This window comes from Clupea harengus, chromosome 8 (assembly GCF_900700415.2).
Source record: "Clupea harengus chromosome 8, Ch_v2.0.2, whole genome shotgun sequence".
NCBI classification, from domain to species: Eukaryota; Metazoa; Chordata; class Actinopteri; order Clupeiformes; family Clupeidae; genus Clupea; species Clupea harengus.
The window spans coordinates 27,958,462-27,972,760 of record NC_045159.1 but is presented as its reverse complement, the minus strand read 5'-3'; the positions used below and the strand labels follow the sequence as shown (position 1 = coordinate 27,972,760).

General features: G+C 42.8%; 1 protein-coding gene across 1 annotated transcript in view; it reads left to right on the top strand.

The window, feature by feature from the left end:
• plrdgb (PITP-less RdgB-like protein) overlaps nt 1–14,299 on the top strand; it is a 63,295-nt gene that overhangs the window by 44,618 nt on the left and 4,378 nt on the right. Inside the window, exons 10-17 of the mRNA XM_031572760.1 lie at nt 219–419; nt 4,232–4,380; nt 9,140–9,256; nt 9,945–10,061; nt 11,406–11,554; nt 12,027–12,176; nt 12,936–13,119; nt 13,362–13,490. Of these exons, the coding sequence (XP_031428620.1) occupies nt 219–419; nt 4,232–4,380; nt 9,140–9,256; nt 9,945–10,061; nt 11,406–11,554; nt 12,027–12,176; nt 12,936–13,119; nt 13,362–13,490 (1,196 nt within the window). The remainder of the gene's footprint in view (nt 1–218; nt 420–4,231; nt 4,381–9,139; nt 9,257–9,944; nt 10,062–11,405; nt 11,555–12,026; nt 12,177–12,935; nt 13,120–13,361; nt 13,491–14,299) is intronic.

Here is a 14,299-nt window from a genome sequence, read left to right as displayed (position 1 = left end):
AACTTCTTTCTAACTTCAAAAACTGCTGGTCATACTCACATGAAGGCTATAACAGAATTGTAATAGTCCCTTGAATGTCACAGGTTTACTGAAACACGGTGTCACAAAATAGGTTTGCAAAAAAATCATATAAAAATGTACCAAACCAGACTAAGAAAATGATCTCCCTTCTCTCAAGCTCTGACTTTCTCTAATTGATTTCCTCCTCATTCTCCCAGCTGACGCTGTGTTGAAGAACCCAGGGGGTTCCACAGTGGTGGTAACGGAACCCCCACTTGAGGGCCTGCCCTCAGCTGAAGTGGACATTGTGTTTGAAGAAGACATCGGCGACGAACCCCCCCAGGAGACGAGACTGAGCCGGAGCGACAGTGAAACATCAGCCACCTCTCAGCACCAACCTGTCAGCCACCTCATCGACTGTGAGTGGTCCACAAACACACTGTCAGCAACCTCATCGACTGTGAGTGGTCAACAAATACACTGTCAGCCACCTCATCGACTGTGAGTGGTCCACAAACACACTGTCAGCCACATTCCTATCTACAGCACAGGCACAGCAGGGAATGCATTTGTCTTTGTGTTTTTAGAATTCAAATGTCGTTTGAGTTGTGTGGCCCCTGTCATGCATGTGCTGAAGCTCAGAGGGAGCCAGAGGTGTGTCTGGTGGTGGAACTGAACACCCCTGATATCTGATTGGCCACGTCGGGTGCCACCCTAAACTTTTAGCCGCTATCACTGGCAGTTCGATTTTGATTGACATCTCATTTCACCTCTTGTTGAAATAAGTGTTTATTTGAGGAAGAGATTTCCACAGCTCATGAGTCACATGAACAATCGCTGACCTTCAGTGAAAGTTCGAATTTACACTATATATTTTGTGATTCACAAATATAATGTCACGTGATTCACAAATGTATTTCCTGATTCACATATAAATGTCATACCCTTCACATTTATTTACAGACTATAAAACATTTACAAACCACTCACCATTTGTGAACATCCCATTTGAAATTGTACATGTGATACATCTGATAGGCTACAGAGAATGTCCTTGTGAAGAAAATGCTTTTGTGAATCAAGGCGCGTCAGGAAAGTGTCAAAAATCCACAAATAAATGCAGGTATGTTCACAAATGGCGAGCGATTTCTTAATGCACATGCGTTAGTCTGTAAATAAATTGCAGCTTTTGCATTTGTGAATTGCGTAACATTTACGTATATGTGAATGATGAATCAGGAAATACATTTGTGAATCGGGTGAAATTTATTTGCGAATCAACAAACTACATTTGTGAATTGCATGACATTTATTTGTAATTTTTGAAACTGTTCGTACACTACAATTGGAAGTAAGTTTTAAGGTTTAGCATCAGGTTTAGGTTTCCTGAACAACTTTAACTAAAGGTGACTTGCTGTGTAGATGCATATTGGCAATTTGTCTCCAAAAGAGACAGTATAATCAGAGAAGAGAGATCAGTTCCCAATTAGACTAGTATGGTTACATCTGTGCTACGTCACACATATACAGTGCAGTGTTGTAAATTAGAGTACACAAGTGTAAACTATGCAAATTACGTCACACACACACAAATGCTATCTTATCTTCTTGGTACTTGTGTCACGACCCTCACTCTCGTGTATATCAATGACAGAGAATCGGACCAGGGGTTCTTCACAGTGGCTTTTATTGCCTGCATTCACAATAGAAACAATTAATCCACAAAATCTTTACTGCAAATGCGACTGCATACGTACGTCTCCAACAGGGATAGACTAGCTCTAAGGTACGGGTAGCGCAAACGCCCAAAATGCGTTAAAGTGAAAGAAAATAAACAAGCAGTCGCGCAGCCTCATATTGAACATTAGTGAATGCAGTATAGTATTTAGGACATTTCCAGGTTTCACATAGAACATCAAAAAAACATTGGATCACAATGGTATGTGAAATACTAATTTTGTTTGAATTCACTTAATCTAAAGTTAGGTTCATTTCAACTCTGTTACACTTGAGCTTTTTTTTCTAAAAATATTGAAAGTTGAACACTAGACCCAGATTATATGTTTATGAAAACAAGGTGACCCACGTCTCTCCAGTATGTGAGGACAGTACAGTGTGTGTGTGAGGGAGAAAGACACTGGCTACTCATAGTATGTTAAAGACCCCCTCCAGTGGAAATCAAGTTTTGAACCTTATTCACATGTCCATACAGTGTTTTTATATGACACACAACATATCACAGGCAAAATGAGCAGTCAACACCATTGCTGAGTATTTCTACCTTAGAACTGCAGTGAACCAACAACTGTCTCAAAAACACAGAATCACATATGTCACAAACATAAGGAACCAATCCTGTCAACTTGCCTGTCAGGAGAGAGGGGTAACATCCGTTTACATATACACATAGTGTGATGTTATTTATGATGAACTAGATGGCTTTCTTCAGAGCTCTGGAGTTCAAAGCGTTTCTCCCTAGCAGCACATCTGGATGTTTATCATTTCAATCTTAGTCTGAACTGGCGATCGGGACCAAAGGTTATCTAATATTAGCAACACATTATTAGCTGTTTGATCATGTAGTCAAGCTGAAGGCAGGTAGATAAAGGCGAGACTAGTTTGCATATTCATAGATCCATGACTATTGAATTAAAATAAGCAGGGCTACATCCAAGCCATTTTAAGCCATGAAGGGATTTTTTTATTATTATAAAAAAAAAAAAAAAACGTTTAAAAATGTGATTTTGAGGAACGGAGATGAGATTTTAAGGGTTCAATCAATGTCAGGAGAGGGACTTCTAGATCATTCTAGTGAAGTAACCCCAGTGGACAACAATATCTTCCCCATTCATTTTCTGTCGTGGTATATGGACCCCCTGAAGTAGCCTTGGCCACCCCATGTATAAAATGAGTTCTGCAACATAAATGTGAACATTTTATTATTTCTATGACTATATATATATATATATATGGAGTGAGCCATCTTAAAGATGGATGACCTGTACTGGATACTTAGATAAAGTACTGGTCTTTCTAGAGAGTTCTGAGAATCTATAAAAGGTCTGCACATTCACTGATGATGGACAGATGATCAACCGTAACGTAATCAACCACGTCACTTGGGTTGAATTCGTTTTCAACAAACATGGCTGCCGCTGGAGAGCTGAGATATGTGTAGATGTTTTAGAAGACATCGACAGCGCATTCATTTTGAAAGAGGAACAGAGAAACGCGATCAAGGCATTTGTCGATCGAAAATATGTTTTTGCCGTCCTTCCTACGGGATTCGGTAAAAATTGTATTTATCAGCTGGCCCCGATGACGACTACGTTGATCCAATTGAGCGAAGAGGCATTTTTTTCCTGGTTCAGTTGAAACACGCCCCATAATCACAGCCCAATGGAGCAGTATCAGACTCATATTCTGACTAGAATTATGAGTATGACATCGTCAGGCTACACATTCACCCCAGGTTGGGACCAGGTACAGGACACAGTAGGCCGTAGTAGGACTTGTTCAACTGGAAAAAGAATGAAATAAAGAATGCTTTGCTCCCACAAACGTTTTGCTTGAAAAAAAATACAGTGTACAGACATTTATCATTTTTCTTTTTTAAATGTTCTTTTAGAGAGTTCTGCCTCATTTCCCAGTTGTCCATCACTGCTATCTCCCTCCCTCCCTCCTGTCCCTCCCCCTGTGGCTGCTGACCTGAAAAGATTGGGCCGGACTGAAGCAATATGGTGGCAATGTCACGCCTGTCCACTGGCATTACACTCATGTTTCCAGTCATTTCAGCAGCATGGCCATTTGTTAAAGGGGCCTTTTGAGAGAAAATAGCCTGCCACTGCCTGTGTGTGTGTGAACATTGATGAAATTGGTTCAAATGCCATGGAGGAAAGCCCCAAAGGATTGCACACAATGTTACATACTCCCTGTTACAATGCTGCTATACTCCAGCATCTGCTGCCTACCACATATTGAGTAACAGTGTTGTGACACTTTGTGCTGATACATTAAGTATTGTCGAGCAAAGGGTATAAAACTTAAGTTTAGGGTTAGAATCGAAGTTAGAACGAGGGTTGCAATAGCACAGATAGTAGTAGTATCTTACAGACACACGCTGTTAATTAGTGTGTCCTTAATTTTGGAATTACAATATAACAATGACTATGTCATATTAACTGTAACCTTAACCTTTTTACTGTAACATAACCATCTGTGTCCTCCTCAGTCTGCGGCCAGTGGTGGGGCTTGAAGCGGCTGGACTATGTGCTCTTCTGCCCAGACGTCCTCACTACGTTCCCCACGGTGGCCCTACCCCACCTGTTCCACGCGTCCTACTGGGAGTCCACAGATGCTGTGGCCTTCATCCTACGGCAGGTGAGAGGGTCCATATGCACTCTTCCAGTTCCCAGTTCCATGGTGTCTTATTTAAATCATGGTGAGAATGCACAAGCATACTGTTTTTGTTTATAGCTGTGGTTACTTTCATTTTATATATTAAAGATGGAGTCAGTGAATTTGGAGAAAGATTGTTGATATTTGAACTCAACAGCCAAACAAATACACCCCTCCTTTCAGTACGTCAGTGCTATGGTGGAATCCAGAGTCTCTGCTGCCCAAGGGCCAATGCTTGACACGGGCGGTGGAGATCTAGACGTTCCAGGCATAAACAATGTGGAAGTGAATGTCTCTTTCTCATAGCTGAAGCAAAACAAAACATTCAAATGTAAAACATTTATAGTTAGTTGTTGTTCAGATTATTTTCACAAAACTACAGTGATCGAAGAAAGGACTGTAGTTTTGTACCTAAGATAACAAGGAAGGTAATGTTACCTAGTTTAGCATTTCCTACTGTCCAAATAATCTCAATATAATCTATTATGACATTATATCAATCAGTAAGTAGTTTCCGATTGTGCTCTCTCTCTCTCTCTCTCTCTCTCTCTCTCTCTCCCTTGCTCTGAATGAGGGCAATTAATCAACAATGGATGATACCAAACTGATTGTGTATTGACAGCCAGGAAAGCTCAATGCAGAAAGATAGGGCTGGCAGTAGCACCGTCGAAGCAGAAACGTCGCTGGTGTGAATACACACACGCAACCGAGACGAAGCAGTACCGCAGCGCAGGCGTCAGTCACACGCAACGCAGCCACCAGGCACACGCAACGCAGGCGCCAGGCACACGCAACGCAGGCAGTATACATTAGGCCTTATCATAGCACTTCTTTTTCAGGTTTTGTTCTTCTGACCTCTTCTCCTTCTTAACAATGCGACTATGTTGTGGACTGCATCCTTTTCATTCCCACTACCCCCTTTACCATTTCCCCTTTACCTCTCCCCCTTGTCCTGCACAAGCACGAACATCCTGTTGCTGACTGACAGAAATAGTATTGTGGGGCTCAGTCCGATTACGTCCCATTTACAGAGCCAGGGGCTGCCACGAACAACAAATTATTTTTCAGCGCCCTCACAGAGCGGACCGGGAGGAGATATTTTGCTGAATTTGACAAAAAGTGGATCGGATTTCGAATTGCTGGCTGCACCTTTACTGTGCCATACATCTTTGTTTTTCTTTGGTATATAAATAGTTTGATCTGTCAAACTCAAAAGCATGTTTCCTATGCAATGATATACAGTACATGAGTTATTGTGCTTATTATTACACTCAAACCAGAAATACGAAGTCTGTGGATTCTAACACCTTAAGGGAGGACGGCTGATGGACCATCCCACATCCCATTACTGAGCCCCACACCTGCTTCTGATCCCCCTGCTAGTCTATACTGGATACCCCTGATGGGCTTGAGTTCTGGCTGGATGGATCGATAGCATTGACAGCATGTGTCTGCCTTTGTCGAAGATCAGTTTTCTCCCACCATGGGCTGTCAAATAACCCTTTGGAACAGAACTGAAGTCCCACCTAGTGTACTGTACTTCTTTTTTGAAGAATGTTTGATCTTCTCTAGGCAGCCTTTAACCCTTGTTTATTAGGGTGTTTGATCTTGTCTAGACAGCCTTTAACCCTTGTTTATTGGGGTGTTTGATATTGTCTACCAAAGCATTAGTTATTAAAGTAACACTATGCAACAATTTGACACTTTTTTGAGGTATGGTTTTATAGGCGACTAGTTTTGGTACTATCCTCAAATTCATTTTGATAGCATACGGTCATGTGAAGGACAGATAAACACCTGGGTATTTCCCACTAGCCATCCAGGATATGCCCTATGTAGTTCTGTGTAACGGGCTGGAATACCCTGCAAAAATGGAAGAAAAGCTTGCACTGCATGACATTGCCAGCTATACTGCCAAAAGACACCAGTTAGTGTGTTGGCAAGCTTCTATCAGTGTCAACTGGGCTGTTGGTGGCGTTCGCAAGGTTTTTGGTAGGTAATTAGCTTGCTAGTTTTGGAACAGAACTCCTTATTGCTGCTTTAAAGCCCTATCAGTCTGTCCCTGATGACTGAGAGTGATGTGAGATGTGGCTCTAAAGCAGCATTCTATCACCCAGAGTTTGACATGTCAGCCCTGTTTGTCACTGTCCTCAAGATAATTATAGCGATGCAAGAGCCACACCTCAAGGACATCTATTTGTCTTCCTGCACAGCAGTCTTTAGACTTCCTGCACTCAAGAGAAGGTTAAGACACTAATAGAAACACAACTTCAGACCCTGATACTTCAACACAATATAATAGTTTTATGCCTTGAGGGGAAACAATTTCAGTTCTGAATCTCAGTCAATACTACGGTATGTACCTAGTGTGCTTATTTTCTTTTTTTTACAGCCTCTCAGATCTCCTACTGCATACTGCATTGCTCCCTGAAGAGGTTTGAAGTTGCAATTAGTGTTAGAGCTGCTAAAAGATACTAGAACTACATACAATTGTTAGACAGTTCATACTTCTAATGAGCTTTTCTAGACCCTAGATTTCAGTAAACAGAGCATTATAATCATGTGGCATCTATGGAAGCTTGTTTTCTCTATTAAAACAAACTGATTAGGAAAATCCTTAAAGTTTATTCGGAAAAGTCTTGCTTCCAGGTTTATATATATATATATATATATATATATATATATATATATAATTGATAATGGCAACGAATCCCTCCCATGTTATGTTTAACTTACCAGGTGACATTCTTTTATTGAATGCTCATTGGTCCTCCTAAAATAATGTAATCACTGTCAAAATATCACCTGTATTCAGCCCTGCTTTTAAGCGATACCTGAAAAGATAGTTCTTATTCATTCGTAATGTGTGTATTGTAAGTATAAAAAGTAGTGCTGTCAGTTTAACGCGTTATTAACGGCGTTAATGCAAACCCATTTTAACGCCGTTCATTTTTTTACCGCGTTATTTATATATATATTTTTTTTAGATTAACGTTCTTTTTGGCCTCGCAAACTGTGTATTAGGCTAACGTTACGGTTTGAGTGAATGGTAAGCGCGATACGGCAAAATGGATGAATGGAAAGTTTACTTTTAAAAGTTGTGTTGTGCAAAAGAAGCGAGGTTCACTGTTGTCTGAAAATGTCAACAGGCAGCTGGCTGAAAGCAAAGAAGTAGTAGGCTTACCTTTTATTGGTAACCTAACTGTTACGGTTTACTGTTTCTGAAATAAGAGGCCTGACTGCTATGTTCCCAGCAAACTTGAAAAAAAGAAAATATTAAGCCATGGTTTAACTGCACTATAGGCTGAGGCCTTGTTTACCTGAAATGTGCACTTTATAATTTTATTTTGTACCGCCCTGTTTGGCAATGTTGGTTTTCAATAAAATAAAACATTTGCATAAAGCAAGCCAATCCACTTTTCCATGTTGATAAGGGCATTCAAATTAAAATAAAATGATGGAAAAAATAAATAAATGAAGGGACATTTAGAATAGATACAAATTTGCGATTAATCGCGATTAATTTTGAGTTAATTATGGCATAAATGCAATTAATCGCGAATAAATATTTTAATTGTTTGACAGCACTAATAAAAAGTAATCCCTTTCCACCTCATATTTACACTACTGCATACACTGAAAAACTTGCACAGTGTTATACATTTATGCTGTACTAACAGTAGCCTAGATTTGTTGGAGTCTGTGCCCAGTGCTCTGTGTGCAGTGTGTGTGTCTAATGTTACCCCCTCTGCCTCATCCCTGCAGTCTGCGTGTGTATCTAATGTTACCCCCTCTGCCTCATCCCTGCAGTCTGCGTGTGTGTCTAATGTTACCCCCTCTGCCTCATCCCTGCAGTCTGCGTGTGTGTCTAATGTTACCCCCCCCCCCTCTGCCTCATCCCTGCACGACTGAAGCCCCAGTCATAGTCTCTCTGATGCCCTGTCCTGGTGGCAGACCTTGACCTGCAACAGAGAGATGTGACGTCAGAATGATGTCACAGGCGTCACAGAACTATTTCTGGAAACAAAGGAGTTACAAGGCACATCGATCTTTTGTCCACAGATCCAGAGGAGGGAGAGAGAGAGAGAGAGAGAGAGAGAGAGAGAGAGATGATTGATGATTGATGATTGTCATTACCTGACAAAGTGGCTGTTCATAAAAGGTGGATAAGAGGTACCCCTGAATAGTCACTATCCTGGAGAAGACAAAAAGAAAGAAACAAACAAACAAAGAGATTGAAAGAAAAATAATTGACCCTAGGCAGACAAAATAAAGGAGAAAATAAGGGCTTACACCTAGCGCCTCATTTTGTTCCCTCTGCCTCCTTTGATGAAGGCTTGTCACATTGCCAATTTCTGAAGTACAACATTTTCTTTGAACAAATGCTCTCAGGAGTATTCTAAAGAAAACAGATTGCCGCTGTATGTTTTCTTGTTTTTATGAACCTGTGATGAATATGTGAATGTTGAAATGTATTACCTCTCCCTCCTTTTTTAATAAAGAGTTGCACCACAGTGTAACTAAGGAGTCATTTTGATATTGTGATAACCTCCAAACCCTGTGAGGGTTGGCTCTGGCACGTCGATTCAGAAAGTCATTTCTTGAGCACGGCCCCCTGTGAGGAAGCTTGTCCAGGCTGCTCTCTCAATGAGTACCGACAACCTGATTGGATTTTTTTTCTCACACCCTAATTGGTCCTGCCGACTTCCTGATTTGTCATCCCTGTGTGGTGATTGGTCAGGTGTTGCGGTGTGACTGCCTGAAAGCAGGCAAAGCGGACTGCTGTGACACCACACCCCTGTGTCCCTCCAGCCCGCGGGAGAAGTGGCTCCGACGACGCACACACGTCAAACTACGGGTATGATCGCCTCGCCTCGCCCCGCTCCGTCATGGAATGGGCCTCCAAATGTTCCCTCCAACTAGGGCTAATTTATTATGTGTCTGAACTGTGTCCTGTGAGCTGTGATTGATCGATTCACTTTGTGCTTGCAGCTGTGGTCTTGTTGGCCTGAAATGACACAGAGGAAAGCCACTGTAGTGTAACAGGCTCTTTGACCTCATTTAGAACTGCAGCCAGTACCTGATTTTCTGAATTTATTTAGAGCTCTCAGAGGTTAAAAACAGGCATTTGGCTGTGAGACCTGTCTCTGCCCTCAATGAGTGGCAAGATGACAAGTTGAGGCACAGAGTAGCATTAGTCTCAGAGAGACGTCAGAGAAAGTGAACACTGACCTACACATTTGTAGTGGTTAAATACAAAACATTCACTGTTAAATCAAGCAAACTTTAACTTTTACTTTAAGTTAAGATATGTACTACACTGATTTTTCATTTTGTTTGTGCATGTGGTTTTACAGACTTATTTGAGATTTGGAGCTTGAATTTCAAGTGCTGATATTGAGTCTGAATTTTAGGGACAGGCACACACGCACAACACACACACACACACACACACACACACACACACACACACACACACACACAGGTGTTCCATTTTCTTTAATAAATTATATTGCACTCTTTTTTTCTCCTCATCTTCCATGCAGAATGTCACTGCCAATCACAGGGTGCATGATGTCATTGCCACGGAGGACGGTTTCCAGACTCTGGTGGGTCGGTTCATGTACGGCCCCCTGGACATGGTCACACTGACGGGGGAGAAGGTGAGAGTCTTCACTGCTGTAAAACACTCACTCACTCACTCACAGCCATGGATCTCAGGTAGCTGCCGTTTTTAAAGCCAAAGAGCTTAGTTAACAAGTTAAAGGCACATTACATGAATAAATGAATTAATGAATGAATGCATGAATGAATTTAGATGGCACATGGTCATGTGAATTAGAGATACAGACTTAACTATTCACTATGCCTTTTGTGATCCAGGTATTAAACTCGATTGAACAGCATTTGCAACAGAGTGCCACAAAGTATATTGCCAACATACATCAGTTAGCAAGCTAGATGGTGTCAACTTTGCTGTTGTTACTGTTGGTGCAAGTCTGTTGATGTTTAGCTAGTTAGCTTGGTAGTTCTAGACGAAAACGTACTACTTTAGCTTAAGGGGCATGCATGTACTATAGATAATAATGAATGTGTAATTGAAGTGTGGTAGAGTATTACATGGTATGATATCTACTAAAGAAGGTGAGGTCTTTCTCTGCTGAGATCCGCTGGCTCACTCACAGGCATGGATCTGGTGGTCCCCCCACTGCCCGCTCAACTCCCTGTAGAAGTAGTGAGTTTGAGCCAAAGAAAAAGAAAGAGGGAAAGTGTCCCTATTCATAGTGACCCATTCTGAGGCTGTGAGAGTGGGCAGTGCCACCTGGGGTGCCCTCGGTGCAGCCAAGCAGCGTTGGCTGGCCTAAATCATGGCCATAAAAGTGGAAATCCTGGTTTTCACTTTTCAAACCCTGCTCCGATTGGAGCGGGTCAGGGGAGAAGGCTGGGGTCCAAATTTAGCAGTGCTCTCTGGCTTTCAGTGTGTCATTAGAGAGAGACGTCTCCCTCCTCCGCCCTCACTGTGCCCCCTGCCCCTCCAGCCAGCAGTTTGTTCTGCTCCTTTGGAACTGTCTTCTGTTTCCCCCCGTGCCTATTTTCATCATTCCACAGGTCATCCCTACCAGTACACACACTGACGCACGCACACACACACACACACACACACACACACACACACACACACACACACACACACACACAATCACACACACTCATGCACCTACAGACACACATACACACACACACACACACACACACACACATACACACACACACACACACACACACACACACACACACACACACACACACACACACACACAAACAGGTACCTACACACACACACACACACACACACACACACACACACACACACAAACAGGTACCCACACACACACACACACAGGGTTATTTCTGTCCCCCTCCTTTGTCTCTCTCTCACTCACACTCACACTCCATCTCTATCTCTCTTTCTCTCTCCACTCTCTCTCTCTCTCTCTCTCTCTCAGGTGGATGTATTTTTGATGTCTCAGCCTGCATCGGGTCGCTGGGTGCTCTTTGACACTGAGCTCACCAGCAACAGTGGCCGTGTGTCATACACCATCCCTGCAAGCAAGCGACTTCCTGTTGGAGTCTACCCCATAAAAATGGTGGTCAGGTATGTATGACGGTCCTCGTGTGAAAGTAGTTTATGTGATATATGGACGGGGACTGAATGCAGAGAGCTTGGAGAGAGACACAAAGAGATGCTTTAGTAGGTCTAAAATAATAACCTCATATGATCACAAAGGAAATGTGGTCCTGCTGCTCTTACTGCTACTGTTCCAATTGAACCTTTGTAGTGTGTTGATGGTTTCATCCGGGGGTACTTCAGGCTGTTTGCCTGCACCTATAGGGTTCCCATTCTTGGTATAAGTGCCCTTTCTTTGTATTGGTGGTACCCTTTGGTTGCAAAAGAAATACTGTTATTGAACAAAATGAAAAGAAATGTAGATTCTAGAATGTAGATTCAATTCTCACCTCACAGACGTGCATTCACCCCCCACACATATACATACTAGTGTTTCACCTCACTTCAAACATACTAAAAGTCTCTCATTGCTCTACATCATACCCATGATGTCACACAGGGGGGACCAGACGAGTGCGGAGGCCTTTCTGACTGTGCTGCCTAAGGGCATGGAGTGTGTGGTGTTCAGCATCGACGGCTCGTTCGCTGCCAGCGTGTCCCTGATGGGCAGCGACCCCAAGGTCCGCGCAGGAGCGGTGGATGTCGTCAGGTAAGTCACACATCATCAGCTCATTACGTCACCTATGTGTAGTAAAATAGGTTTCTGTTTGTTTACATTTATTTTGAAAAATGATTTAAGGTGCAACTTGTGGTTCTAGGTTTTGTTTGTCAAGAAATGCAATCACTTATTATAATGTTGATCATGCTGATGATGATGATGATGAGGATGAGGATGATGATGATGATGATGTGAACGTATGAGAAGAACATGACCAGTGACTCAGTGCAGAGGTGCAGAGAGAGCTCTCCATTAAATAACGATAAACAATAATAGTCAGCTCATAGAACTTGCCAAAGAGCGGCAAGAGCAAAGCTAACAGCAAAAATCAAATCCTGTCTAAGTGAAGATCTATATAAGCTTTTAGAGCAAAGGAACTTTAGAATGCCGCTTGGCAGTATTGATTTAGTGCACTTGTGTGCCGTGGGGAGGAGGAAAGGTCTACTGCAGTTCTGAACTGAACTGAATAGACCACGGCAGGGTTTCCCAAAGCATTCTCAACGTTACGTCACTCATAAAATAAACCTTAAACTGTACCTTAACGCTTCGAGGCGTTTCCCAGGGTGTCCTTAGATAAGTATACCATCTGTAAGAGGTACTTTCTCTGACCACTCTTAGCTATACCTTAACACAGTTTTTAGAGCCTAAATATGTTGTGTTAGCGTCTGGATGTATGCATGTGACCAAGACCAAGACCAGGACATGTGTTGCATGACCTCCCTGCATCCATCCACCCCTGCATCCACCCAGGCACTGGCAGGACCGGGGCTACCTGATCATCTACATCACGGGGCGCCCGGACATGCAGAAGCAGAGGGTGGTGTCATGGCTGACTCAGCACAACTTCCCCCAGGGCATGGTGTTCTTCTCCGAGGGCCTGGTGCACGACCCCCTCCGGCAGAAGACCATCTTCCTCAGGAGCCTGGTGCAGGAGGTCTCACTCTCAGCCTCGTTTTTTTTTGCTTTTCTCTGTTTTTATCACCCCCGTCCCTCTGGTTGTGTTCTTTCTTTCTGTCTTTCTGTCTTCATCTCTCTCTCTCTGGCTCACTCTATTTTCATGTGCTGACTAATTTCTCTCTCTCTTTCTTCCTCACACATACATATACACACATACATACAGATGGTCAGTGAAACTCATGGTGTTTTTTTGTTTGCTTTGTCACCCCTGTCCTGCAGTGCCACATTAAGATCAGTGCCGCCTACGGCTCCATGAAGGACATGTCTGTGTACAGCACACTGGGCCTGAGCCCTTTGCAGATATACATTGTGGGCAGGCCGTCCAAGAAGCACCAGAACCAGTGTCAGGTATGTTAGTAAACAGTGGACACACACACACACACACACACACACACACACACACACACACACACACACACACACACACACACACACACACACACACACACACACACACACACACACACACACACACACACACACACACACACACACACACACACACACACACACACACACAAACACGGGTTCGAGCCCAGTGCGGGACTGTGTACATTTATATAAAATCGAGTCTAGAGACTTTAGACTCTTAATTTCCGATGTTAGCCGCAGACATCTATGAGCCTATCAATAACATAACCCAACTGCTGCATGCGACCAATCGAACACAGCAAAACCCTTGTATAGTCCACTGAAAGTCATCGACTCATATTAGCCTGGTCAGAGTTGCTAGTGTCGTTACAACTAAATATTTTTTAGCGTACTTTTCTTTTACTTGGACTTGGCAAACAGAACCAAAATTGCGCTGGTATCAACACTTAGAAACTATGGGTGTTGTGTATTCCCACCTGACGAGGCGGCAAATCCAGATTGTTGTGAAAAGCCCAAGCTGAGACACTAGCTAGTTAGTTAGCAACATGGCACCAGTTGACCTTCCCCACATCTCTGTTGAAAGAGTTCTCGTCTTGCTTTCTGAACATTTGTTTTGTTTCACGCCATCATCATTTATGTCACCGCCAGCCAGCCACCTCACGACCGATCACAACACATTGGTACCAATTTCCACTGGAGCCATGGCAGAAGATTATTGTTAATGTAGCTAGGTCCCCAGGGGATAGATTAACCGCTTGATTTTATCATATTGCCCCCATTCCCAC